Below are 26,133 nucleotides of genomic sequence, written 5' to 3' on the forward strand. Positions count from 1 at the left end.
TGACGGCGACACGTCCCAGGATGGGGTTGAGGAAGGGAGATCACGCAGCAAAACCACATGACTCGTACCGGAGGAAATCTGGCAAGAGAGAGGGAAAAAATGGCAGGGGAGAAGAAGAAGAAGAGTTGGTTCTTATATGCCGCTTTGCCCTACCCGAAGGAGGCTCAAAGTGGCTTACAGTCGCCTTCCCTTTCCTCTCCCCACAACAGACACCCTGTGGGGTGGGTGAGGCTGAGAGAGCCCTGATATCACTGCCCGGTCAGAACAGTTTTATCAGTGCCGTGACTAGCCCAAGGTCACCCAGCTGGTTGCATGTGGGGGAGTGCAGAATCGAACCCGGCATGCCAGATTAGAAGTCTGCACGGACACAGAAGTCCACAAAGAGAAGCAAGAAATGAAGATGTACACAAGAAGAAATTAGGGGGGTTCCTGGCTTGAGCCTAAAGGTGGCTTCCAAGCCTGGAGAGGCTTGATGGAAGAAGAGAGGCTTGATTCCCCACTCTTCTACATGTCGGCCAGCCACGTACCCGGTTTGCTCCCAAATTGATGGAATGATCTTCTACAGGCCCAATTCTCTTCTGTATTCCACGTACAAATTATTTGCTATGCATCAGAGCCTCACCTGAGCCAGGTACATCCGGCAAAGGAAGACAAGATGGCAAGCTTGCTTTGCAATACAAACGTTTAATCTTGACACTTTCGGTAAAGGTGGAGGGAACGGCCCTCGGTTACGTTTCTTTCTCCATCGCTGGGAGGATAATTAGAACAGAGCGGGTTTTAACCGCTGTATAGTGGGGTGGGGCGGGTGAAGAACGGATGGTGCCTCCCCCTCCATTCCTAGTGGGGAAGGGAGAAGAAAAAGAAACTCCCCAGAAAAGTCAAAAATAAAGGCTAACCGAGGGGGTTCCCACTCTGCTGCAAGGTCACGTGTGAAGCAGTCATGGCGGAAACAATCCGGCCAGAAGGGAAAGGGAGGGAATTAAGCCCCCTCCCGGAAGTTTTCCTATTGACAGCCCAAGGATTTTGAAGGGGGCAAAGTCAGTATGTAATACCGGAGTCTTCCCCTGTTGTGATAACCATTTTTTTAACCGCTGGACAAGGCATGCCAGCAAAATGGGCGGTGGTAACTTCCGCGCCCTGCCCCTGGGAAAACAAAGGATGCTTCTTCCAGACGAAGACCACGGTCCCAGGACAGCCACCCCAAAAGAAAAGCAACAACGGAGGCCTTGTTAACGGAAGAGGACGTAGTTTTTTGGGTTCAACGCGGCCTCCTTAACCTCACTCGCCGCAGAGATTACCTTATCCGTCTCATCGCCCTGTGCGGAATTTCTTCCAGGGGGATGTAAGAACATTAAATGGCACACTTTTCCCGTGGATTCTGTGTTTTTTTTAAAGGGGTATCTCCAAACCAAGACAGTCAAGAAGAGCTTACAAAGCTCAGCTACCGGTGGAGTGTTTTGAATATATTATTGGCGGAAGAGAACTGTGCTTCCCTGCCGTGAAAATTTGCACAACCCAGCCCAGGTGCCAGAAAATCATGACCCAACCAAGTTAATGAGCTTTTATCTTTTTGAGGTTCACCACCAACGGTAAGGATGCCATGGGGCTCTGCATGCACGGGGCGTCTCGCTGGCCCTGGCCCACGGTGCCAGATACCTAGTCACAGTCTTTTCTTCGGCCCTCTTGCCCAAGAGCACCCGGTCGTTGGGAAGAGAGATGTTTTGACTACGGCAGGGAAGCGCCCCCCAACCTCACCCTCCCCGTGGTTGAAGGCTGATTCCTGGCAGAGAAGCAGATGCTCCAGCAGTCTCGGTGAAGCTAAGCCAGAGGGGGTTGTGCGTCCATTCGCCAGCCACGGTTTCGCCTGCCGGGCTCGGCCCAGTTAGTTGAAGTGAAACTTGAAATGGAAGTTCCCGGAGCCGAACGGGTTGAACTCAAACGGCCAGTGGTGCTGGTGCCCGGCCCCCCCCTGCTGGTTCTCCGGGTCCAGAGGGTCTTCTCCGGAGTCGAATTTCTGCCGCATTTCTGGAAATCGAGAGAAATGAAGCTTTGTGGGCGAGGAGGCAGGTGAGGCAAGAAAGGAGAAGAGCTGTTTTTTTTTTTAACACCCCGCTTTTCACAACCCGAAGGAGTCTCTAAGCAGCTCATGACCACCTTGCCCTTCCTCTCCCCACAAGCACCTGTGAAACAGGTGGGGCTGAGGCTTCACAGGTCTCTGTTACCCCTTATGGACAGCAGAACTGAGGCCAGGCAGCCAGCTTTGGCCCTCAAGGTGTGCAAGTTTCCAGATGTCATTGCATTGTTGTTTTTTTTAAAAAAGGAATCCCATGAATGCAACACAGGGATTTTATACCTGGGTCTGTCAGGACTTCTTTTGCTGCCGCGATGTCAATGAATTTTTTCTCTGCCTCCTTTTTCTCGTCTTCCGACTGGAAGTTGTCGGGATGCCACTGCTGAGCCAGTTTCCGGTAGGCCTTGATGATTTCCTGCTTGTTGGCATTCCTGGAGTGCGGAAAAGAAAGACGGTGAAAAGAAGGGAGTTCAAGAGAAAACTGTAGCGAGGTTTTCCAACCAACTCTGTTTTTGCGAGATGCTTTAGGCCGGGGTGGCTGTCCGGATATCCATGGATTACAATTCCTATGAGTCCCTGCCAGCCGTTACCCAAACCATCATTCACTCTTTCACGAGCAGCGCTTGGGTGACACGGAAAACAAAACTAGTGGATGTTGTGGTGTAGAGGCTAGAGTTTCAGAGTAGGAGCTGGAAGACCCGGGTTCGAATCCCCACTCTGCTACGGACCTTGGGATCCTTGCTACATCTCTTAGCCTAGGCTACCTCACAGGGTAGTTGTTGGGAGCAGCTTAGGGGGTAAAAGGAGAAAAGGGGAGAATAAAATTTAAAAAGCCTCTGGTAACCTGGATAACACCCCCATCTCAGGCCGCAAGGGAGCTTCGAAAGCAGCAGACGTACCTTCGGATCCCCAGGATCTTGTAATAGTCTCTTTTTTTGGATTGCTTTAGCAGTTTCTGGGCCCTCTCCAGCCCTTCCTTCAGTTCTTCGTTCTCCCCATCAAACTCTTTGGCTTCTTGATAATCCTCAACAGCTACAAACGAGGCAGAGGGCGTCAGATTCCGTTCCCCCAAAACACATCACTTTCCTGCGTTGTTTTGTCAAGGGCAGGGCAAAATACTTCCAGCTACCCTTGTTGAAAAGGTCGCTGGGCCCTTCTTTCGGTGGCCTCAGCCAAACTGCAGGTTGTGGTCACTAACTTGGAATAGCCTTTCTCTCTCAGGCCCCGCCCCCTCCTACCTTTCTCGAACTCCTCGTTCAAGATGTACGCCTCGGCTCTGTCCCGCAGGATGAAGACGTTCCTGGGGTCGAGGTGGTGGGCCTCTGTGCAGACGTCGATGGCTTCGCGGGGCCGTTTGCTCTGTGGTGGGAGAGGGAGAAGGACGAGTGACGCTGTGCCACTGGGTTCTCAAAAAAGGCACGGACTTCATGTCTCCGGCTGCTGGTTCACCAGACAGCCTCTGACCCTTATGTATCAGCAAGCCGTAATTTTTACAGGCAGGAGCTGAGGCTGAGACACATGGTGGCGGACAAAGGGAGAGCTGGTGGCAGAGCAGGAGAAACAGGGAACGTGGTTTCTCTTATGTTCCTACCTTGGTTAAACAGTGGCAGATGTGTCCTTTTGCCTTGGTGGTGTAGATCGCCACATTGGGCTCTGTTTTGACTGCTGCTTTGTACTTCTCAATGGCTTCTTCATACCTGTTTTGGGAGTGACACAGAAGCCTCAGCATTTGGGTGTGGGGGAAGGGCTAGGCATAGGGAGAGAGAGGGAGAGAACAAACGAACAAGCAGTCTGAGGACTCCGGTGGGCTTGATTTTGTGGTCTGTCAGTTAAAGAAGGACAACGGAGTACTGTGCAACAACTCCATCCTAGTGCAGGGGAGGGGCAAGGTTTAGAATTCAGAATTCTTATGTTCCCACAGAGGAAGAAAAAGACTGGGAGTGAACCACGTGGGAAAGATTACAGGTATGGAAAGCCAAGAAATCCCCCCCCCCCACACACACACAGTACTTGAATTTGGACTCACGCCATTAAACTGCTAGCCAAGATGACCAAAGAGAACCTCCATGTCCAGAGGCGGTCAGATCCTGAATACCAGAGTCAAGAGGCAACATCAGGGAAAGGCCTCAGCCTCTGTGCCCCGTTCTTGGCCCTCCAGAGGAACTGGTTGGCTGGCGTCTGAGATGGGAAGCTAGGTTACCTGGAGCACCGGCCTGATTTAGCAAGGCTCTGCAGCTTAACCACAGCACCATGCTGGCTCTTGTATATCTGACCCCAGTTATAAACAGCCCTGTTAGTTGCCCGCCTACCCCGCAGCTTCCTCCTGGCAGACAAGAACCCCAGAAGGCAAAGAGAAGGCCCTGATGGGTCTACCACACCTCTGAGCTTTGACGTGCTCTTCGGCTGCTTCCAGCTGTTTGGAGAGCTTCTTCACTTGCTTGTAGTGGGAAAGGCAGGCTTTGTCGTCCTGGTCCAGCTTCAGGCACTCCCGCACTTGGCTGCGGAAAAAGAAACCAGACCGGGGGTGGGGGGGGGGAGTGGTGAGCTCTGTGTGTCTGGAGACTGCCTGCCCCGCTCCCTCCAGCTCTTGGCCGGTGTCCACGGCAGCCGCTCACTTCAAGGACTCCTCGTGCTCCCCCAGGTTGTAGTAGAGCTTGCTCAGCTTCAGGAAAGCCCCACGGTTGTCGTTGCGCAGCTTGGTGGTGGGCTTCAGATCCAGGATGGCCTTGTGGTAGTCCCCGAGGAGCAAGTGGCATTCGGAGCGCAGCTCCTTGGCTTCTGGGTCCCAGGGAGAAATCTGAAGCAAAGCGGAACGGGGGTGGGTGAGCCTGGAATGGCTAGATGCGTGGGGGAGAGGGCAAAGACCGCCCAGCAGATTTGGCCAGTGTGGTTAAGAGCAGCCAGGGGGGTGGGAATAGGGCTAGACTCTTCCCAGAGGGACGCGTTCCAGGGTCACGATCAGTCCCCGATTAAGTGCAAATTTGGAGCCAGATCACTGGAACCCGAGAGTAACTCTCCCCCCTCCAGGCCAGAAAGCTGTAGGCCAAAAATACCTCAATGGCTCGATCCAGAATACTGACGGCTCCTAGGTAGTTTCTCCTCTCAAAGGCTGTCCTGGCCTCTTCCATGGAGAACTCCAGTTCGCTGACTCTCGCAAGTTGGCTTTGGGCCTCCGTGTTATCGGGATTGCTCTTGAGCTGAGGAAATTGAGAGAACAATGACCAGATTGGCCTTACAAACAGGGGCAGGGCCCCTTCCCACTGTTTAAGCGTATCTTGAATTTGCCTTGGCCTGGGTGGACAAGGTGAGTCCGATCTTGTTGGCTCTCAAAAGCTAAGCAGGATTGGCCTTGGTTAGTACTTGGATGGGAAATTCGATTCCCCCATCAGCCACGAGGCTCACTGGGTGACCTGGCTCAAGTTACTCTTTGAGTTTCTGCCTAACTTCTCACAAGGTTGTTGAAAGGAGATCGCAGAGCCAGAGAGTGGGAAGGGGCCATGCAGGCCATCCAGTCCCACCCCCTGCTCAATGTAGGATCAGCCTCAAGCATCCAGGAGAAGGATCCATCCAGCTGCTGCTTGAAGACGGCCAGTGAGGGGGAGCTCCCCACCTCCTGAGGCAGCCCATCCCACTGCTGAATTACTCAGGCTGTGGACATTTTTTTCCTGCTCCTTAGCCGGTACCGTTCTCCACGTAGTTGATGAGGGAGAACTGCGCAGGTTATCCTCAGCTTGTTGGGGGAAAGCAGGAGGCAAATGCGGGAACTGCAGCAGTTTGAATATTGAATGTTATTCTTTGCCAGTTATCTAGTGACAACATCTGCTAAGCTGCCAGTGTGGTGACACAAACACGAGGAAGTTACGGAACCAGAGTCTGAAGTGCAGAGTCGGATTCTTTATTAATGACACGCAGCCGTGGGGGTTCGAGCCGGCGACAGGGGAAAGAACAATTTACCCCCCGCGTCAAAACCGTTGATCTCTTTTGTTCCAGGAAATAATTGAAGGGAAAGCAAGTTGCCTTTTTCCTGTCACTGGGACTCGTATTAGTTTTTCGACTAACCTATTGGGCGGTTCTTAAGCTTTCCTGGAGGGCTGCTGGCACCAAGGAGCAAAGGGAAACGAGGCCTCCCACTGCAGAACCTTCCTTGGTGGTCTCCCATCCAAGCCCCGGCCCTGCCGAGCTTCCGAGACCAGGCCACGCCACAACACCTTCCCTCCTCAGAAGCTCGGGCCCGAGGTTAATTTCAGCGTGTTGCTTACCACAGCCTCAAAGTCGCGCTTGGCCTCCTGTGTGCTGCCTTGTTTCAAGAGGATGTTGCCGCGCTGCAGCCGTGCCTGGCGGAGGCGGAGAAGGACAGGAGCTTGAGGTTAAGCACAATGCAAAGGTGGGCTTGGAAGCGGCCAGCAGCCGCTTCCTGTTTGGGGATGGGAAGCCGATCTGACACTTTGCTCATGTGCAAAGGGAAGGAGTAGAGCGCTGGGTTTTTCATGCTTTGCTTTTTGCTCCCGAAAAGGACTCCAAAGTGACTTGTGGGCTCCACTCCCTTCCTCTCCCCACCATGGACACCCTGCGAGGTAGGTGGGGATGAGAGAGCTCTGAGAGAACTGATTTCCAAGGAGAGCTCTAAGAGAAATGTGACCAGCTCAACCTCACCCAGCTGGCTGCATGTGGAGGACCAAGGAATCACACAAAATACTTTTAACTGTGAAGGACAGACTCATGACTTCTGGATCAGACAAAACTGTTTACGTCCCCTGAGAAGGCTGGCGTGCAAACTGGGAGTGGGTGCTTTGATATTATCCCCTATACCTCCTCCAGAATAATCACCTATACCTCTTCCTGATTCTCAAGAGCCAACGTGGTATAGTGGTTAATGAGCGGCAGACTCTAATCATTAGAACCAGTTTGATTCCCTACTCCTCCTCATGCAGCCAACTGGTTGACCTTGGGCTAGTCACAGACCCCAGGGCAGTTCTGTCAGAGCTCTCTCAGCCCAATCCCCCTCGCTAGGTTGCTGTGGGGGAGAGGAAGGGGAAAATGTTTGTGATCCACTTTGGGTAGGGATTAGCAGGGCAAAAACCCCAGCTGTTTTTCTTCTCATACAAAAGAACCGTAGTGATTTATGCACATCTGAAGGGGGGAGGGGGGAGAGGACAGACTTACAGCCAGGAAATCCGGCTTGAGTTCAATTGCCTTGGAGAGGTCCGGCAGTGCTGATTTGAATTTGCCCATTGCCAGATAGATGGTTGCCCGTTTGTAGTACGTAAGGTAGTTCTTGGGATCAATTTCTGGGGAGGGCAGGTGGAGGCATGGAAGAAAACAAAAGAAGAAAGAGAGGAAGATGAACAGGAGAACCAGAGATGAGCCCTGCCAGACCAGAATAGTGGTCTATCGAATCCAGCATCCTGTCTCACATGCTGGCCAACTCTGGAGGGCCAACAACAGGACAGGAGACAGTGCTGACTCACAGCACTGGAATTCAGAGGTTTGTTGATGCATCTTTCCTCCTCAGGGCTGAAACATATCAAGCACATACGGCAATTACGAGAACTGGGATACTTCCTTGCCTCTTAGGCAAGGTTAAACTATCAGCTATCAGCCAATGGATGTTCCTGTTTGCAAATTGTGGCCCTGAGAAAACACAGGAGAGAACCACTCCTTTTCTAGTTTACATACAACTTCCTTATAACTAGTCAGGCCATTGGTCCATCTAGCAACTCTCCAGGGTTTCAGGGAAAGAAAGATTTTCTTCCCCATCAGCTGCTGTGTGAATTCCCTTCACTGGAGAGACTAGGGATTGGACACAGGGCACTGTATATTCTTGTTCCCCTCCTCCCTTGTGCTCCTGAGTGACCCTTCCCTGCCTTGTCACCCGGAAGCAAATCTTATTCTCTAGAGATGACTAGTCGAGGGATTGAATTTCCAGGCCTGCCTTTGACCCTTACTGGGAAACCTGTAAATTCTTTCTGTAACTGTGGCTCAGCCATTTCATGGTGTTTCTCCAAAAACTTCCAGTGACTCATATAGAAGAAATGCTGCAAGGCCACATCACTAATACGAAGGCCGAGCAATGTATCTGAAGGACTGGCCGCTTTGAGGATCACTCGAGAGTACCTTTCCCTCAAGGGCCGCCGTCAGGTGGGTTGGCTACTTACCCACTGCGGAGTGGTAGTGAGACAGGGCCTCTGCCAGCTGCCCGGCCGCCAAGAGCTTCCGACCCATTTCCAGATGGTTCTCGATTTCAGCTTGTCCGGCCGCCAGCAGGCCTGAAAGGCAGAGAACAGCCAAAAGAAATGAGCTGGAAATTGGGAAATAAACAGGATCTGGAGACGGACACTGAACATCCAAGCCAGTCCTTGGTGCCAGAATGCAGGCTCTTGACTATTTTGCCTTCAGCTTTCTGAAAGGCTCAGCCAAAAGTGGCACGTCAATTGCTCAATCAGCTCTGGAGCCAAGTTTAGTGGCCACTTCTGCTCTCGCAAGCAGCCCCCTTTTCTCCACTGTCCACTTGGCTGGCCTTGAAATTGACTTGCTAATTGTACATAAAATCAGGTGGGTGACCCTGATGGCCTGAAGCGGCAGAACAAAGACTGAGTCCAGGGGCACCCTTTAGATCAATAGGGTTTTATTCCAGGAGCCCCTGCCACCGTTTGCTGGGAGGGGCTCATGGGATCTGTAGTCCATGAACATCTGGAGGACCACAGGTTGACTACCCCTGGTCCAGAGGACATCACAGGAGGCGTGGTTTTGAAAGTGGGCGGAGTCTTACAACCCAGGACCCCGCCCGAAGCCGGCGCGGAGAGGCGTGGCCACAGCAGGCCAATAGCAACCGGGGCGGGGCCGGCCAGAGCGCCGTTGCTAAGGGCGGGGGGAACGAGCGACCCCCTCCCCGTCCCCATGGTTACCTGGCAACTGCAAGTCCAGCAAGACGCACAGCAAGGACGCCACCCACAGCAGCCTCCTCTCGCAGCCGCCGGGCCCGAGCGAGGGGCCCTCCGCGCCCCTCCCCAGCAGCCCCAGGCCGCGCCACACCGGCACTGGCCCGGACTCCATGTCCCAACTCCCGGAAACAACTCACTTCCGCCTCCGCTTCCTCGTCGCGGCAAGCGACTTCCGCCCCGCTCGGCGCCCGAGGAATGGCCGCTCTGGGAATCACCCTGTCGGTGGTGCGCAGGCCGCCGGCCTTCTTTCTCCGGCCAATGACGGAGAAGACCGAAAGGGCCGTGACGGCCATTGGCCAATCCGCTCCCGCCTTCTCGCGCTCCAGGTAGCCAATCGGCGACAGCGGAGGTCACGGGGTCCAGCGAGGACGCGGGAGGCGAGTACGGGGGTGAAGGAGGCTCCCGGTGCGGGTGGCAATGGGAGGAGGCGGAGTCCTGGGAAGGTTGCCAATCTCCCGGCGGGGGCTGCAGAACTTCCGAAGTGGCAACGGATTGGGGTTGCCAGCTCTGTGTTGGGAAATACCGGGAGATTTCGGGAGTGGGCGGGAATTGGTCCACTCCTCTTCTCCAGGCAGCCAGCTAGGGGACTTTGGGCACATTACAGTTCTTTTTGAGCTCTCTCAGCCCCAGCTACCTCACAGGGTGTCTGTCATGGGGAGAAGAAGGGAAGGCGATTGTAAGCCCCTCTGAGACACATGTAGTCAGTTTTCTCACAGTTCTCTTTGAGCTCTCTCAGCCACCCTCACATGAGGTCTGCTGAGTGAGCTCAGGCTGTATACAGTTCTCTCGGAGCTCTCTCACCCCCACCTGCCTTACAGGGTGCCTGTTGTGGGTAGAGGAAAGGAAGCCCCTCTGAGACACATGCAGCCAGCTGGGGGTCCTTTATTTTGTCACAGTTCTCTCAGAGCTCTCTCAGCCCCACCTGCCTCACAAAATGCCTGTCGTGGAGAGAGGAAGGCAAGATGATTGTAGATCGCTTTGAGACACCTTCAGGTAGTGAAAAGTGGGGAATAACAAATAAATATTTGCCACCCCTGGTTTGCCTTGGTGGTCTCCCATCCAGCTGTAACCTCTGGCTGATCCTGCTTCGCTTCTAAAACTCTTGATAGACGTAGGTTAGCATGTAATGTTCGAAATGCTCTGCTTCAATCAGCCAGCCATTCTATGCTTGAATTCTCTTCATTCTTCCAGAGAGTGTGGCCGACATGCAGCTATGCTGATGGAGCCGGAGTGCAAACGGCGGAAGACGGAAAACGCAAAAGATGTTTCCCTGTGGCAGGTGGTGCCGGTTCTCTCCGAGAGGGAATCGCAGAGCGTCGCGTTAATGCCGGTCTACGCTGCCCCTGTCCTGGACAAGAAGGAGGCATCACGTTTAGTGAAGGAGGTCTCTGCAATCTACCCACTGGGTGACTTCCCACACTTGAAACGCATCCGAGCTTGTGGCTCCGGGGACAGTTCGCACTCACTGGAAATGATCCTGTGCTTGGCAAGAGACAGACACGAGGAGGACGCCTTACGGACGCTCTCGGAACTCTTCCCCGGTGGCCAGCTGGACCCGTTGGGCTTGGGGGAACCGTTCTTGACCCAGGTGCCGGTCCACCCGCCCTTGACCAGACTCCAGTATGAGGAGGCCGCTTCCCACTGGCCGGTCTCCTTCCATGAAAACAAACGCATCACTCAGGCCTTGAACGGGTGTCTGTTCACTCCGTCAGAGAAGGCCACCATGCAAAGCCACATGGAATTGGCCATCCAAGCGGCACAGGCGGGGGCTAAGTGTGGAATGAAGCCGGTAGGGGCTGTGGTGGTCGACCCAGCCACCGATAGAGTCCTGGCTGTTGGGCATGACTGCAGGGACGGCGTTAACCCGCTTCTCCACGCTGTCATGGTCTGCATCGACCTTGTGGCCTGCAGCCAGGGAGGAGGGGCATACTGTTACCAGGACTACCCCGGCTGCACCTTTCTTCCGTCGGATGATAGCTCGGACCCAGCCTCCTCCGTTGCCGATGGGCTGCCATACATCTGCACTGGTTACGACATGTACTTAACCCGGGAGCCTTGTGCCATGTGTGCCATGGCGCTGGTTCATTCGCGCATTGAAAGGGTCTTCTACGGTGCCCCATCCCCACATGGAGCTCTGGCGACGGAGCACCACATGCACAGCCGCAAAGACCTGAACCACCGCTATGAGGTTTACCGGGGCGTTCTGGAGGATCAGTGCCGTGACCTGGCACACTTTTCGGTTCCCAAGTGACTTGTAGTGGAGGGCTTCTATGCTCCTGTGCTTATTTTTACCTTTTTGTAAACAAAAAAAAAATTAAATAGTTTTAAGACTGCTTGTGTGTTTGTGGTTCTTGATTTCATTGGTGCTGCCTGGAATTCTGAGGCTTGCAGTGCATGCTGCGAATGCAAAATCGTAGGGAATAGTAGAACCTTTCTCACAGGAATCCACACTCCCAAATTCATGAAGCTGTCTTGTACTGAAAGAAGCCCTTTATCCATTAAATAGGCCATTGGTCCATTGAAGTCTCCAGCCCGTGCAGCTAAGTTTGATCATAGAATCGTGGAAGGAGACATAGAGGCCATCTAGGCCAACCCCCTGCTCAGTGCAGGATCAGCTTATCTGTCCAGCTGCTGTTTAAGAACCAGCTTTGTATAGTGGCTAAGAGCAGCAGTTTCTAATCTGGCAACCCGGGTTTGATTCTCTGCTCCTCTGCATGCAGTCAGCTGAGTGACCATGGCCTAGTCACAGTCCTAGTCACGGTCTAGCAAGTTATTAAGTTCTCTGTCTTGGCCTCTACTTGGTGAAATGAGCTGCTGGAGGTCCAGGCCTTGTTGGAGCTGGTGCAGTTCCATAGGGCCTGTGAAATGGAGCTCTTCCTCCTTTTGGGCCTCTACCAAAATGCCCTAGCTGAAATGCCCATAGGAGATCAACTGGGCAGCATCGAAATCTGCCAGATTAGAGAAATTTGTTGAAATCTGGTTTGAAATGTCTTTAATAACAGTGTTGCTAAATTTGGGTGAGAATAATTTTTAATATACGGTACATATTCATGTGTTTATTCATGTTCACTGCCCTGAGCCGCTTGTGGGAGGGTGGTAAACAAATCTAATCTAAATAATAATAATTTGCCGAGGAATCCCAGGGTGAAAGGTACTAGTTTTGAAATACCTGGTGCTTATAATATTGTGTGCAAGCTTTTGACTTACACAGGACGGTTCTTTAGGAGGTAAGCTCAGATGAGAACCATCCTGTATAGATCCTGAGCTGTCTTATGCCTGTTCTCCTTCAAAGTCTCTGCTCCTAAAACAAGAGCCCAGGGGCACTCCAAGCTCAAAGCTGCACAATCCCTTTAATTTTGAGCCCACACCGTAATGGCAAACAGCTTGCAAACGATGGAGTTCTACAGAACTCTTGAGCAGATGAGATGTTCCAATGGGGCAAGTTTTTAACATTTTTCTTCTTTATGTATTTTTTATTTTAAGAAAAAAGATTGGAATACAAGAGGGGTACAAAAGGAAAAACAGGATTGTTACATATTACATATATAATACATATTATTCCAAACTGATAGAGCTGATATCAAATTGCAGCCATCTAAGACAGGAGTGGAAAACCACAGCCTCCAGTTACAAATATTTTAGCAGTAGTTAACCCAATGCCTCCCTGACAAAACAGGGGAGTTTCTTAAAAGGCTGAGAACAGAGCAAAACCCCTGGCTCTGGGGCTTAAGAAGGGAAGAGCATCAGATACCTGCAGGGTACAAATATATGGAAGTGTATCATTTCATAAAAACAAGATCTCTGCTGTATTGGTGCTGCACATAACTGACTTTCAAACGCGGGACACATGTCTTTAAAAAACCCTCCACAGTATTTCAAAAAATAGGTATATGATTGCAACCCTGTACTCAAAACATCCACTTTTAAAGCTTGTAATTCAAGCCTGAGACTCAGCCAGCAGAGTGGCGCAGCGGAAGCGTGCTGGGCCCATAACCCAGAGGTCGATGGATCGAAACCATCCTCTGCTAGTTTTTTTTCTTCCTGTTTTCCGGTCTTGAGAGATTTCAATTATTTTTGTAAGACGCTGCAATTCAAAGTAAGCTACAGGCGGAACGAATCCAAAAGCAGCTCCCAAACGGATTGAAAAACACTCTCCTGCCAGGGAAAGACTGGACGTTTAGCTCACTTTTGTCAATTCCTCGCCTACATCAAAGCTCCACATTTGGGGGGAGGAAAAGAGCGAGGCGGCAGCTGCCTTGGATTTTTCTAATTTGCTCTGACTTCTCTCGGGAGCTGCACAGTTGTGAATTTAGAAATCCCCATTTAAAATAAAAAGGGAAATTATGTCTGCCACGCAGAATGAATCAAGCGCAGCTGGGGGCGACGATTTTGGTGCATTAATCGGCGAATGCAAAATTTGCTGTCAGGGGTCACCAGGCAGCCTGCATTGAGTCGCACGAGACACAGAAAAAGGACCGAAAGTCCTTGAGTCTCGACTATTGTTCTTTAAGCAACGCCCGCTCAGCAAAAGACTTCGGGAAAAATAATGCACATTTCGTTGCAATCAAGAAGCCGTGTTGGAACAAATTTAGAGTCCAGTAGCAACTTTAAGACCAACGAATGGTTTATTTTGGACTTCCCTGCAATTTTGTTTTCCTTATTGGGGAAAAAAAAATTACAACCGCCCGAACAGGGACTTGAACCCTGGACCCTCAGATTAAAAGTCTGATGCTCTACCGACTGAGCTATCCGGGCTCTTCTATAAATTTCCCTCCTTATTTTCCTAGTAGAGAGCAAACCAGAGAAGTGCCCGAACCGATTCTCTACTTCTTGGTCGACTTTCTTCTTCTTGAGTTTGGCAACATTTTATTTATTGACATTTCCTTTGCAACAGTAGATCGTGGCCCGCATGGCATTGAATACATAGAATCTCCTTCCTTGAACTCTTTAAAAAGTTATAGTAGATACAGTTACCATAATTAAAATATGAGATACAATTACGGCATGTCAGGATGGCCGAGCGGTCTAAGGCGCTGCGTTCAGGTCGCAGTCTCCTCTGGAGGCGTGGGTTCGAATCCCACTCCTGACAGCTTAGTTTTGTGACACTCCAAAAAACTTATATGTTGTCCTTCTCGCCTGGCTAATGCAGCGATTTACGATTTAAAGATCTGCATTTCGTTATTTTCACAGTCCTGTCTTTAGGATTTAAAATCCCTATTCTTAAAATACGCACAATCCATTTTTCTTCCAGATTTCTGGAAGCCACAGCGGGCAGCTTCATCATGCAAGTAAAACAAAGCAATTGAAACCCACGCCAGAAACCGGCTGCAGAGGTCATCAAACTCGCTGTGGACTGATAAAGTTTGCTAGCTGAAAACATTTCTCTGCTCCATCCTCTGAAAGTCTACAGCTAGGATGCCGTCTCTCTCGTTCAGAGAAACTGAGCCATAAAGGGAGGGAAGCAGAAACTGGAAACACAAAGGGTCGAACTGCAGTTGACGGTTTTGCCTCCCCCACCCCCGCCAACTTTCAGGTAGTCTTCCAGGGCAGCCCCATGGAAAGTGCGCCACAGTAGCCAAGCCTCAAGAGAAAACGGGGCACGAATCAGCGAGGTCAGATCCAAAGAATCCCACTACGGCGGGGGGGGGGGGGGGGAGTTCGAGTCCAGTGGCACCTTGAAGACCATCTAAGTTTTCTTCGCGGTCTAAGCTTCCGTGTGTGTGCATGCACACGTGTTCAGTTGCAGAAAGTCTGTGCGCGTGCAACGAAAGCTTTTCTCTTGAATAAGACCGTGTGGGTCTTGAGGGTGCCCTTCAGACCAACACGGTGGCCCCCCTGAAACTGTGGCCGGGTATATTGCACCAGAGAAAGCTTTTCCACCAGCAGCCTTAAATCCCAAACTGTGAGGAATTGAATCGTACCCCCGGAGGACCTCCCCCTATATGAGGCGGAGGCTAGGAGTTCAAGTCTTGCGGCCATTGTTAATGGTCTTTTTGATTTTCCCTCGAATTGGTAACACCTCTAGGAGAGGGAAGCACATTAACAAGAAACATCTCCAAATTTTCGCCAGTTGGGCCGGTTAGCTCAGTTGGTTAGAGCGTGGTGCTAATAACGCCAAGGTCGCGGGTTCGATCCCCGTACGGGCCAGTTACTTTTTTTTCTTCTAAATTAATATTAACGTTCTCCTGAACTACTCTCGCTCATTTGCTAATGTTTGATAACAGTTCTGCAAACTTTAATGCAAAACGTAGCTTTGTGGATACGCTTTTCTCCAAATGAGTTTTCCTAGATAATCTTTGGCGATTTGGAAACAGGAGGGTATCTAAATGAAAACCGCTCGAAGTTGCTTGATCCATTTTCTTAGGAGCAACCCAAAAATGGAAGATCGTGGGAAGTTTGAGCTACTGAAAACTCGGTATTTGGGTGGAGATTTAAAAATTCGTGCGGGATGCGGTCGTGGGAACAGAAAACACCTCTCAATCGTGAGGTTTTTCTTTTTAACAGGCAATTTTAACCGTAAAGCACCACTTTTTGCATTTATAAACACCATGTCTGCAGCCTCCTTAGCGCAGTAGGCAGCGCGTCAGTCTCATAATCTGAAGGTCCTGAGTTCGAACCTCAGAGGGGGCAATGTTTTGCATTGTCAAAACCTTTTGCTGAATGGTCACTTTAACTACCGCACCGATTACTGCAGTTGCTCTTTGGGGTAGATGTCAAAAATTGCAGGCTCTCTGACCTCTCCAGGTTTTTCTCTTCTAAACTTCTCCTAGCAAAAGACTAAAGTGGTGGTGGTTTGGGGACCGAAAAACACCTCGCTGGCTTGAACCCACGCCCTCCTTCCCCGTTGTTCGGTTGGACCACACTTTTCACTCCCCAAACGATGTTTAGAACAGCTTTAAATTGCCTACCCTCCCTTTCCTCAAAAGAGGCACCCTATGAGATAGGTGGGGCCGAGAGAGCTCTAAGAGAACTGCTCCACAAGCACCGAGGTTTACTCAGTACTGCTGTCACTGAGCTCTACCGCAGATGCCTGGGGGAACCGTTTTGCATTAATCCTATTTGGAGCCTACCGTTGTTTATTCATTGCTAGGAAGTTTTTAAGGGGTGTTCATCATTTTGCACAAATAAAAAGTGTCGAGAGTGTATCAGCTCTTTCGGGGAGCGCGTGGGTGGGAAGAGGCTGCTGTGTCCAATTGGCCAGTTGCTTTCGCCCCTCCAGTGCGCACCCCAGGGCCCGGCCGGCCAGCGCCGCGAGTGACCCCGCCAGTGAACTCTGAATGACCCCGCCGCCCTCCATCACACACACCTGCGCCGGCCGCGCGCGCTCTCCCCAGGCGCGTGCGAGACCCCCTCGGAGGGCCCCCAGCCCCCCCGGTGATTGGTTCCCCTCAGGTTCTGTCTCTGGGCAGAGAGCCTGCCCTGTCCCAGGGACCCTTGGCGGGGACCCAATCAGCTTCGAGGCCTGAGGCGCCCCACTTTCTGGTTGGCTGGCGGGGCCCGGGCGGGAGGATGAAACGTGCCGCCTCAGGCGGGAACCTGAAAAGTCACCTGGACCTGCCCTGAGGGGAGAAGAAGAACGAAGACCCCTGAGGAGGAAGGCCAAGAAGCCCCAAGACCAAGAAGCCCCAAGAAGACCAAGAAGCCCCAAGACGAAGACCCTTGAGGAGGAAGGCGAAGAAGCCCCAAGAAGGCGAAGAAGCCCCAAGAAGGCGAAGAAGCCCCAAGAAGGCGAAGAAGCCCCAAGAAGGCAAAGAAGCCCCAAGACCAAGAAGCTCCAAGAAGACCAAGAAGCCCCAAGACCAAGAAGCCCCAAGAAGACGAAGAAGCCCCCAGAAGCGGCCGTTCCCTGTTCCCCGAGCGGCGCGGCCGAGGACCCTGCGGAGGGAAGGCGGCGGCGGCGGCGGCGGCGGGACTCCTCTGAAGCGCCCTTTGCGCGGCCCGTTCCCAGCGAGAGCCTGGAGAGGAGCGAGCGCAGCTTGGCCAACGCGGTTCCTCTTTTTCTTCTTCTTCGGGGGCAGCGGCTGACGGGGCGTCTCTGGCCGGGGGAGACCACGAGCGGCGCCGGGCAAACTGGCCGCCCTCAGGCTCCTCGGCAGAGACGGGTAAGAAGCCCCCGCTGACCAGAGAAAATAAAGCTATGGGCGCTGGGGACGGGTTGCCTCTGTGGCAAAACAAAAAGAGCTGAAATCACAAGGGGGGAGGGACGCTGGGAGAGGTCTGGTGACTGGTGCCAAAATGTTTCATATGCACAGGGTTAAAGGTGCCAAAATGTTTCTGCACAGGGTTACAGGTGCCAAAATGTTTCATATGCACAGGGTTAAAGGTGCCAAAATGTTTCTGCACAGGGTTACAGGTGCCAAAATGTTTCATATGCACAGGGTTTATGGTGCCATATTGTTTTTATATGCTCATCGTTACTGGTGCCTATTGCTTTAAACCAGGGGTAGTCAAACTGCGGCCCTTCAGATGTCCATGGACTACAATTCTCAGGAGCCCTTGCCAGCATTCACTGGCGAATGCTGGCAATAGCTCCTGGGCATTGTACTCCATGGACATCTGGAGGGCCGCAGTTTGACTACCCCTGCTTTAAACTCATATGGGAAAGGTCTGGTTACAGGTACCAAAATTCTTCATATGTTCATGTTTACAGGTGGCAAAATGGTTTTCTATGCTAATTTTTACTGGTGCCTGTTGGTTCAAACCCACACGGGAAAGGTCTGGTTACAGGTACCAAAATTCTTCATATGTTAATGTTTACAGGTGGCAAAATGGTTTTCTATGCTAATTTTTACTGGTGCCTGTTGGTTCAAACCCACATGGGAAAGGCCTGGTTACAGGTGCAAAAAGGTTTCATATGCACAGGGTTAATGGTGCCAAATTGGTTTTATATGCTCATTGTTACTGGTGCCTATTGGTTCAAACCCACCTGGGAAAGGTCTGGTTACAGGTGCCAAAATGTTTCACATGCACAAGGTTAATGGTACCAAACTGTTTTTATATGCTCATCATTACTGGTGCCTATTGCCTGCAGGGGTAGTCAAACTGCGGCCCTCCAGATGTCCATGGACTACAATTCCCAGGAGCCCTTGCCAGCATTTGCTGGCGAATGCTGGCAATAGCTCCTGGGCATTGTACTCCATGGACATCTGGAGGGCCGCAGTTTGACTACCCCTGCTTTAAACTCATATGGGAAAGGTCTGGTTACAGGTACCAAAATTCTTCATATGCTCATGGTTACAGGTGGCAAAATGGTTTTCTCTACTAATTTTTACTGGTGCCTATTGCTTTAAACCCACATGGGAAAGGTCTGGTTACAGGTGCAAAAAGGTTTCATATGCACAGGGTTAATGGTGCCAAATTGGTTTTATATGCTCATTGTTACTGGTGCCTATTGCTTCAAACCTACATAGGAAAGGTCTGGTTACAGGTACCAAAATTCTTTATATGCTCATGGTTACAGGTGGCAAAATGGTTTTCTATGCTCATTTTTACTGGTGCCTATTGCTTTAAACCCACCTGGGAAAGGTCTGGTTACAGGGGCAAAAAGGTTTCATATACACAGGGTTACTGGTACCAAATTGGTTTTCTATGCTAATTTTTACTGGTGCCTATTGGTTCAAACCCACATGGGAAAGGTCTGGTTACAGGTACCAAAATTCTTCATATGCTCATGGTTACAGGTGGCAAAACGGTTTTATATGCTAAGTTTTACTGGTGCCTGTTGGTTCAAAACCACCTGGGAAAGGTCTGGTTACAGGTGCAAAAAGGTTTCATATAAACAGGGTTACTGGTACCAAATTGGTTTTCTATGCTCATTTTTACTGGTGCCTATTGGTTCAAACCCACATGGGAAAGGTCTGGTTACAGGTACCAAAATTCTTCATATGCTCATGGTTACAGGTGGCAAAATGGTTTTATATGCTCATTGTTACTGGTGCCTATTGGTTCAAATCCACCTGGGAAAGGTCTGGTTACAGGTGCAAAAAGGTTTCATATAAACAGGGTTACTGGTACCAAATTGGTTTTCTATGCTCATTTTTACTGGTGCCTATTGGTTTGAACCCACATGGGAAAGGTCTGGTTACAGGTGCCAAAATTCTTCATATGTTCATGGTTACAGGTGGCAAAATGTTTTTCTATGCTCATTTTTACTGGTGCCTATTGGTTCAAACCCACATGGGAAAGGTCTGGTTTTTCTATACTTTCTATGCTCATTTTTACTGGTGCCTATTGGTTCAAACCCACATGGGAAAGGTCTGGTTACAGGTACCAAAAAACTAAATTGGTTTTCTATGCTCATTTTTACTGGTGCCTATTGGTTTGAACCCACATGGGAAAGGTCTGGTTACAGGTACCAAAATTCTTCATATGCTCATGGTTACAGGTGGCAAAATGGTTTTCTATGCTCATTTTTACTGGTGCCTGTTGGTTCAAACCCACATGGGAAAGGTCTGGTTACAGGGGCAAAAAGGTTTCATATACACAGGGTTACTGGTACCAAATTGGTTTTCTATGCTCATTTTTACTGGTGCCTATTGGTTTGAACCCACATGGGAAAGGTCTGGTTACAGGTACCAAAATTCTTCATATGCTCATGGTTACAGGTGGCAAAATGGTTTTCTATGCTAATTTTTACTGGTGCCTGTTGGTTCAAACCCACATGGGAAAGGCCTGGTTACAGGTGCAAAAAGGTTTCATATGCACAGGGTTAATGGTGCCAAATTGGTTTTATATGCTCATTGTTACTGGTGCCTATTGGTTCAAACCCACCTGGGAAAGGTCTGGTTACAGGTGCCAAAATGTTTCACATGCACAAGGTTAATGGTACCAAACTGTTTTTATATGCTCATCGTTACTGGTGCCTATTGCCTGCAGGGGTAGTCAAACTGCGGCCCTCCAGATGTCCATGGACTACAATTCCCAGGAGCCCTTGCCAGCATTTGCTGGCGAATGCTGGCAATAGCTCCTGGGCATTGTACTCCATGGACATCTGGAGGGCCGCAGTTTGACTACCCCTGCTTTAAACTCATATGGGAAAGGTCTGGTTACAGGTACCAAAATTCTTCATATGCTCATGGTTACAGGTGGCAAAATGGTTTTCTCTACTAATTTTTACTGGTTTTACAGGTTTCATATGCACAGGGTTAATGGTGCCAAATTGGTTTTATATGCTCATTGTTACTGGTGCCTATTGCTTCAAACCCACATAGGAAAGGTCTGGTTACAGGTACCAAAATTCTTTATATGCTCATGGTTACAGGTGGCAAAATGGTTTTCTATGCTCATTTTTACTGGTGCCTGTTGGTTCAAAACCACCTGGGAAAGGTCTGGTTACAGGTGCAAAAAGGTTTCATATAAACAGGGTTACTGGTACCAAATTGGTTTTCTATGCTCATTTTTACTGGTGCCTATTGGTTCAAACCCACATGGGAAAGGTCTGGTTACAGGTACCAAAATTCTTCATATGCTCATGGTTACAGGTGGCAAAATGGTTTTATATGCTCATTGTTACTGGTGCCTATTGGTTCAAATCCACCTGGGAAAGGTCTGGTTACAGGTGCAAAAAGGTTTCATATAAACAGGGTTACTGGTACCAAATTGGTTTTCTATGCTCATTTTTACTGGTGCCTATTGTTTTGAACCCACATGGGATAGTTCTGGTTACAGGTGCCAAAATTCTTCATATGTTCATGGTTACAGGTGGCAAAATGTTTTTCTATGCTCATTTTTACTGGTGCCTATTGGTTCAAACCCACATGGGAAAGGTCTGGTTACAGGTACCAAAATTCTTCATATGCTCATGGTTACAGGTGGCAAAATGGTTTTATATGCTCATTGTTACTGGTGCCTATTGGTTCAAATCCACCTGGGAAAGGTCTGGTTACAGGTGCAAAAAGGTTTCATATAAACAGAGTTACTGGTACCAAATGGGTTTTCTATGCTCATTTTTACTGGTGCCTATTGGTTTGAACCCACATGGGAAAGGTCTGGTTACAGGTGCCAAAATTCTTCATATGTTCATGGTTACAGGTGGCAAAATGTTTTTCTATGCTCATTTTTACTGGTGCCTATTGGTTCAAACCCACATGGGAAAGGTCTGGTTACAGGTACCAAAATTCTTCATATGCTCATGGTTACAGGTGGCAAAATCGTTTTATATGCTAATTTTTACTGGTGCCTGTTGGTTCAAACCCACATGGGAAAAGTCTGGTTACAGGGGCAAAAAGGTTTCATATACACAGGGTTACTGGTACCAAATTGGTTTTCTATGCTCATTTTTACTTTTGCCTATTGGTTTGAACCCACATGGGAAAGGTCTGGTTACAGGTACCAAAATTCTTCATATGCTCATGGTTACAGGTGGCAAAATGGTTTTCTATGCTCATTTTTACTGGTGCCTGTTGGTTCAAACCCACATGGGAAAGGTCTGGTTACAGGTGCAAAAAGGATTCATATACACAGGGTTACTGGTACCAAATTGGTTTTATATGCTCATTTTTACTGGTGCCTATTGGTTCAAACCCACATGGGAAAGGTCTGGTTACAGGTACCAAAATTCTTCATATGCTCATGGTTACAGGTGGCAAAATGGTTTTCTATGCTCATTTTTATTGGTGCCTATTGGTTCAAACCCACATAGGAAAGGTATGGTTACAGGTGCCAAAACGTTACATATGTACAGGGTTACTGGTACCAAATTGGTTTTATATGCTTATGATTACTGGTGCCAACTGGTTCAAACTATCATAGGAAAGGTCTGGTTACAGGTGCCAAAATACTTCATATGCACAGGGTTACTGGTACCAAATTGGTTTTATATGCTTATGGTTACTGGTGCCAACTGGTTCAAACCCACATGGGAAAGGTCTGATTACAGGTGCCAAAATTCTTCATATGCTCATGGTTACAGGTGGCAAAATATTTCAGATGCACAGGGTTATTGGTACCAAATTGGTTGATACGCTCATGGTTACTATGACTTCTGGCATGAAATTGATTTATATGCATGTGGGATCTCCTAGTTTCCTGATCTCTGCCCAAATCCTGACTAATCTCCCACCTCCTAATTACTGACTTTGGCTCCACACGACGAGAGTGACTCCAGACTCAGACGCCCAGCTTTCGCTTCGGACGACCCTTCCACCTCCAGATTCCTGGCCTTGGCTTCTGAGGACCCTCCTGCTTCCAGATTCCTGGCTTCAGCTTCTGAGGACCCTCCTGCTTCCAGATTCCTGGCTTCGGCTTCTGAGGACCCTCCTGCTTCCAGATTCCTGGATTCGGCTTCTGAGGACCCTCCTGCTTCCAGATTCCTGGCTTCGGCTTCTGAGGACCCTCCTGCTTCCAGATTCCTGGATTCGGCTTCTGAGGACCCTCCTGCTTCCAGATTCCTGGCTTCGGCTTCTGAGGACCCTCCTGCTTCCAGATTCCTGGCTTCGGCTTCTGAGGACCCTGCAGCTTCCTGATTCCTGGCTTCGGCTTCTGACCCTCCTGCTTCCAGATTCCTGGCTTCAGCTTCTGAGGACCCTCCTGCTTCCAGATTCCTGGCTTCGGCTTCTGATGACCCTCCTGCTTCCAGATTCCTGGCTTCGGCTTCTGACCCTCCTGCTTCCAGATTCCTGGCTTCAGCTTCTGAGGACCCTCCTGCTTCCAGATTCCTGGCTTCGGCTTCTGATGACCCTCCTGCTTCCAGATTCCTGGCTTCGGCTTCTGAGGACCCTCCTGCTTCCAGATTCCTGGATTCGGCTTCTGAGGACCCTCCTGCTTCCAGATTCCTGGCTTCGGCTTCTGACCCTCCTGCTTCCAGATTCCTGGCTTCAGCTTCTGAGGACCCTCCTGCTTCCAGATTCCTGGATTCGGCTTCTGAGGACCCTCCTGCTTTCAGATTCCTGGCTTCGGCTTCTGAGGACCCTCCTGCTTCCAGATTCTTGGCTATGGCTTCTGCTGACCCTGCTGCTTCCAGATTCCTGAATATGGCCTCTGATGACCCTGCTGCTTCCAGATTCCTGAATATGAGCTCTGAGGACCTTCCTGCTTCCAGATTCCTGGCTTCGGCTTCTGAGGACCCTCCTGCTTCCAGATACCTGGCTTCGGCTTCTGAGGACCCTCCTGCTTCCAGATTCCTGGCTTCGGCTTCTGAGGACCCTCCTGCTTCCAGATTCCTGGCTTCGGCTTCTGAGGACCCTCCTGCTTCCAGATTCCCGGCTTCGGCTTCTGAGGACCCTCCTGCTTCCAGATTCTTGGCTATGGCTTCTGCTGACCCTGCTGCTTCCAGATTCCTGAATATGGCCTCTGATGACCCTGCTGCTTCCAGATTCCTGAATATGAGCTCTGAGGACCTTCCTGCTTCCAGATTCCTGGCTTCGGCTTCTGAGGACCCTCCTGCTTCCAGATTCCTGGCTTCGGCTTCTGAGGACCCTCCTGCTTCCAGATTCCTGGCTTCGGCTTCTGAGGACCCTCCTGCTTCCAGATACCTGGCTTCGGCTTCTGAGGACCCTCCTGCTTCCAGATTCCCGGCTTCGGCTTCTGAGGACCCTCCTGCTTCCAGATTCTTGGCTATGGCTTCTGCTGACCCTGCTGCTTCCAGATTCCTGAATATGGTCTCTGATGACCCTGCTGCTTCCAGATTCCTGAATATGAGCTCTGAGGACCTTCCTGCTTCCAGATTCCTGGCTTCGGCTTCTGAGGACCCTCCTGCTTCCAGATACCTGGCTTCGGCTTCTGAGTACCCTCCTGCTTCCAGATTCCTGGCTTCGGCTTCTGAGGACCCTCCTGCTTCCTGCTTCCTGGCTTCGGCTTCTGAGGACCCTGCTGCTTCCAGATTCCTGAATATGAGCTCTGAGGACCTTCCTGCTTCCAGATTCCTGGCTTCGGCTTCTGAGGACCCTCCTGCTTCCAGATACCTGGCTTCGGCTTCTGAGGACCCTCCTGCTTCCAGATTCCTGGCCTTGGCTTCTGAGGACCCTCCTGCTTCCAGATTCCTGGCTTCGGCTTCTGAGGACCCACCTGCTTCCAGATTCCTGGCTTCGGCTTCTGAGGACCCTCCTGCTTCCAGATTCCTGGCCTTGGCTTCTGAGGACCCTCCTGCTTCCAGATTCCTGGCTTCGGCTTCTGAGGACCCTCCTGCTTCCAGATTCCTGGCTTCGGCTTCTAAGGACCCTCCTGCTTCCAGATTCCTGGCTTCGGCTTCTGAGGACCCTCCTGCTTCCTGATTCCTGGCTTCAGCTTCTGAGGACCCTCCTGCTTCCAGATTCCTGGCCTTGGCTTCTGAGGACCCACCTGCTTCCTGATTCCTGGCTTCAGCTTCTGAGGACCCTCCTGCTTCCTGATTCCTGGCCTTGGCTTCTGAGGACCCTCCTGCTTCCTGATTCCTGGCTTCAGCTTCTGAGGACCCACCTGCTTCCTGATTCCTGGCCTTGGCTTCTGAGGACCCTCCTGCTTCCTGATTCCTGGCTTCAGCTTCTGAGGACCCTCCTGCTTCCAGATTCCTGGCCTTGGCTTCTCAGAACCCTGCTGCTTCCAGAACCCAGGCTCTGTCTTTGGACCACATCTCGGACATCTGACTACAGTTTCGCTCTGACATTTTCTCTGGCTTTTGACCTGGCTTAACAAGACCACACTCCTTGATTTGGGGGGGGGGCTTGGTTTTGGTACTTAATGGGGCTCACGTGTACATGAGAGGGGGTCTGGGTTGGGTTACTGTGTACTCATGGCAGGGGGGGTATCTTGGTACTTAATGGGGTTCAGGTGGGCATGCGAAGGGGTCTGGGTTGGGTTACTGTGTACTCATGGTGGGGGGGGTCTTGGTATTGGTACTTAAAGGGGCTCAGGTGGGCATGCGAAGGGGTCTGGGTTGGGTTACTGTGTACTCATGGTGGGGGGGGGTCTTGGTATTGGTACTTAAAGGGGCTCAGGTGGGCATGCGAAGGGGTCTGGGTTGGGTTACTGTGTACTCATGGCTGGGGGGGGTCTTGGTATTGGTACTTAAAGGGGCTCAGGTGGGCATGCGAAGGGGTCTGGGTTGGGTTACTGTGTACTCATGGTGGGGGGGGGTCTTGGTATTGGTACTTAATGGGGCTCAGGTGGGCATGCGAAGGGGTCTGGGTTGGGTTATTGTGTACTCATGGCTGGGGGGGTCTTGGTATTGCTACTTAATGGGGCTCAGGTGGGCATGCAAAGGGGTCTGGGTTGGGTTATTGTGTACTCATGGCTGGGGGGGTCTTGGTATTGGTACTTAATGGGGCTCAGGTGGGCATGTGAAGGGGTCTGGGTTGGGTTACTGTGTACTCATGGCGGGGGCGGGGTCTTGGTATTGGTACTTAATGGGGCTCATGTGGGCATGTGAAGGGGTCTGGGTTGGGTTACTGTGTACTCATGGCGGGGGGGGGGTCTTGGTATTGGTATTTAATGGGGCTCAGGTGGGCATGCGAAGGGGTCTCGGTTGGGTTACTGTGTACTCATGGCAGGGGGGGTCTTGGTATTGGTATTTAATGGGGCTCAGGTGGGCATGCGAAGGGGTCTGGGTTGGGTTACTGTGTACTCATGGTGGGGGGGGGGTCTTGGTATTGGTACTTAATGGGGCTCAGGTGGGCATGCGAAGGGGTCTGGGTTGGGTTACTTTGTACTCATGGCCGGGGGGGGGGTCTTGGTATTGGTACTTAAAGGGGCTCAGGTGGGCATGCGAAGGGGTCTGGGTTGGGTTACTGTGTACTCATGGTTGGGGGGGCTTGGTATTGGTACTTAATGGGGCTCAGGTGGGCATGCGAAGGTGTCTGGGTTGGGTTACTGTGTACTCATGACGGGGGGGGGTCTTGGTATTGGTACTTAATGGGACTCAGGGAGACATGGGATACTTAAGAGGGTGTCTATTGTGGGGAGAGGAAAGAGAAGTCGATTGTAAGCCTGCTTTGAGTCTCCTACTGGTAGAGAAAAGTGGCATAGAAGAACAAACTCTTCTTCTTCAGTAATATCAGGGCTCTCTTGGCCTCCCCTCCCTCACAGAGTATCTGTTGTGGGGAGAGGAATGGGAAGGCCATTCTAAGCCACTTTGAGTCTCCTACTGGTAGAGAAAAGTGGCATATAAGAACAAACCTTCTTCAGTAATATCATGGCTCTTTCAGCCTC

At 50.7% G+C, this 26,133-nt stretch overlaps 2 protein-coding genes and 5 non-coding genes across 10 annotated transcripts; 5 read left to right on the forward strand and 2 right to left on the reverse strand.

The window, feature by feature from the left end:
- Nucleotides 1-664: 664 nt before the first annotated feature.
- On the reverse strand, nucleotides 665-9,155 carry LOC143825736 (dnaJ homolog subfamily C member 3-like). The gene is made up of 12 exons (XM_077314015.1): nucleotides 8,977-9,155; nucleotides 8,227-8,337; nucleotides 7,235-7,359; nucleotides 6,331-6,405; nucleotides 5,125-5,268; nucleotides 4,687-4,868; nucleotides 4,450-4,569; nucleotides 3,663-3,768; nucleotides 3,310-3,430; nucleotides 2,971-3,103; nucleotides 2,354-2,502; nucleotides 665-2,025 (listed from the first exon to the last, which is right to left on the reverse strand). The coding sequence occupies exons 1-12, from the start codon at nucleotides 9,122-9,124 to the stop codon at nucleotides 1,883-1,885; spliced, it is 1,557 nt and encodes a 518-aa protein (XP_077170130.1). The 5' UTR covers nucleotides 9,125-9,155; the 3' UTR covers nucleotides 665-1,882.
- A 52-nt stretch (nucleotides 9,156-9,207) lies between these two features.
- ADAT3 (adenosine deaminase tRNA specific 3) lies at nucleotides 9,208-11,339 on the forward strand. 4 transcript variants are annotated; one of them, XM_077314016.1, is made up of 2 exons: nucleotides 9,208-9,338; nucleotides 10,204-11,339. In XM_077314016.1, exons 1-2 carry the CDS (start codon nucleotides 9,208-9,210, stop codon nucleotides 11,261-11,263), a joined length of 1,191 nt encoding a protein of 396 aa, XP_077170131.1. In that variant the 3' UTR covers nucleotides 11,264-11,339. The 4 variants fall into 4 exon arrangements, with proteins under 4 accessions (XP_077170131.1, XP_077170132.1, XP_077170134.1 ...); XM_077314017.1 differs by having other exon boundaries at nucleotides 9,330-9,389; XM_077314019.1 differs by lacking the exon at nucleotides 9,208-9,338 and adding an exon at nucleotides 9,384-9,401.
- Nucleotides 11,340-12,968: 1,629 nt separating this feature from the next.
- On the forward strand, nucleotides 12,969-13,040 carry TRNAM-CAU (transfer RNA methionine (anticodon CAU)). Its single transcript has one exon. It is a non-coding gene; the product is annotated as a tRNA-Met (tRNA).
- Nucleotides 13,041-13,694: 654 nt separating this feature from the next.
- Nucleotides 13,695-13,767, reverse strand: TRNAK-UUU (transfer RNA lysine (anticodon UUU)). Its single transcript has one exon. It is a non-coding gene; the product is annotated as a tRNA-Lys (tRNA).
- Nucleotides 13,768-14,018: 251 nt separating this feature from the next.
- On the forward strand, nucleotides 14,019-14,101 carry TRNAL-CAG (transfer RNA leucine (anticodon CAG)). The gene has a single exon. It is a non-coding gene; the product is annotated as a tRNA-Leu (tRNA).
- A 984-nt stretch (nucleotides 14,102-15,085) lies between these two features.
- Nucleotides 15,086-15,159, forward strand: TRNAI-AAU (transfer RNA isoleucine (anticodon AAU)). Its single transcript has one exon. It is a non-coding gene; the product is annotated as a tRNA-Ile (tRNA).
- Nucleotides 15,160-15,569: 410 nt separating this feature from the next.
- TRNAM-CAU (transfer RNA methionine (anticodon CAU)) lies at nucleotides 15,570-15,642 on the forward strand. Its single transcript has one exon. It is a non-coding gene; the product is annotated as a tRNA-Met (tRNA).
- Nucleotides 15,643-26,133: the final 10,491 nt, after the last annotated feature.

The sequence above is a fragment of the Paroedura picta genome, chromosome 16 (assembly GCF_049243985.1).
Source record: "Paroedura picta isolate Pp20150507F chromosome 16, Ppicta_v3.0, whole genome shotgun sequence".
NCBI classification, from domain to species: Eukaryota; Metazoa; Chordata; class Lepidosauria; order Squamata; family Gekkonidae; genus Paroedura; species Paroedura picta.

Excerpts from the sequence above, each read along its gene's own strand:
- LOC143825736 (XM_077314015.1), bottom strand. The coding sequence starts at position 9,124 with ATGGAGTCCGGGCCAGTGCCGGTGTGGCGCGGCCTGGGGCTGCTGGGG. Across the intron at positions 5,269-6,330 it reads AGCGCGACTTTGAGGCTGTG|CTCAAGAGCAATCCCGATAA; the intron begins GTAAGCAACACG and ends CAATTTCCTCAG. Across the intron at positions 4,869-5,124 it reads TTCTGGATCGAGCCATTGAG|ATTTCTCCCTGGGACCCAGA; the intron begins GTATTTTTGGCC and ends GCTTTGCTTCAG.
- ADAT3 (XM_077314016.1), top strand. The coding sequence starts at position 9,208 with ATGGCCGCTCTGGGAATCACCCTGTCGGTGGTGCGCAGGCCGCCGGCC. Across the intron at positions 9,339-10,203 it reads CCCGCCTTCTCGCGCTCCAG|AGAGTGTGGCCGACATGCAG; the intron begins GTAGCCAATCGG and ends TCATTCTTCCAG.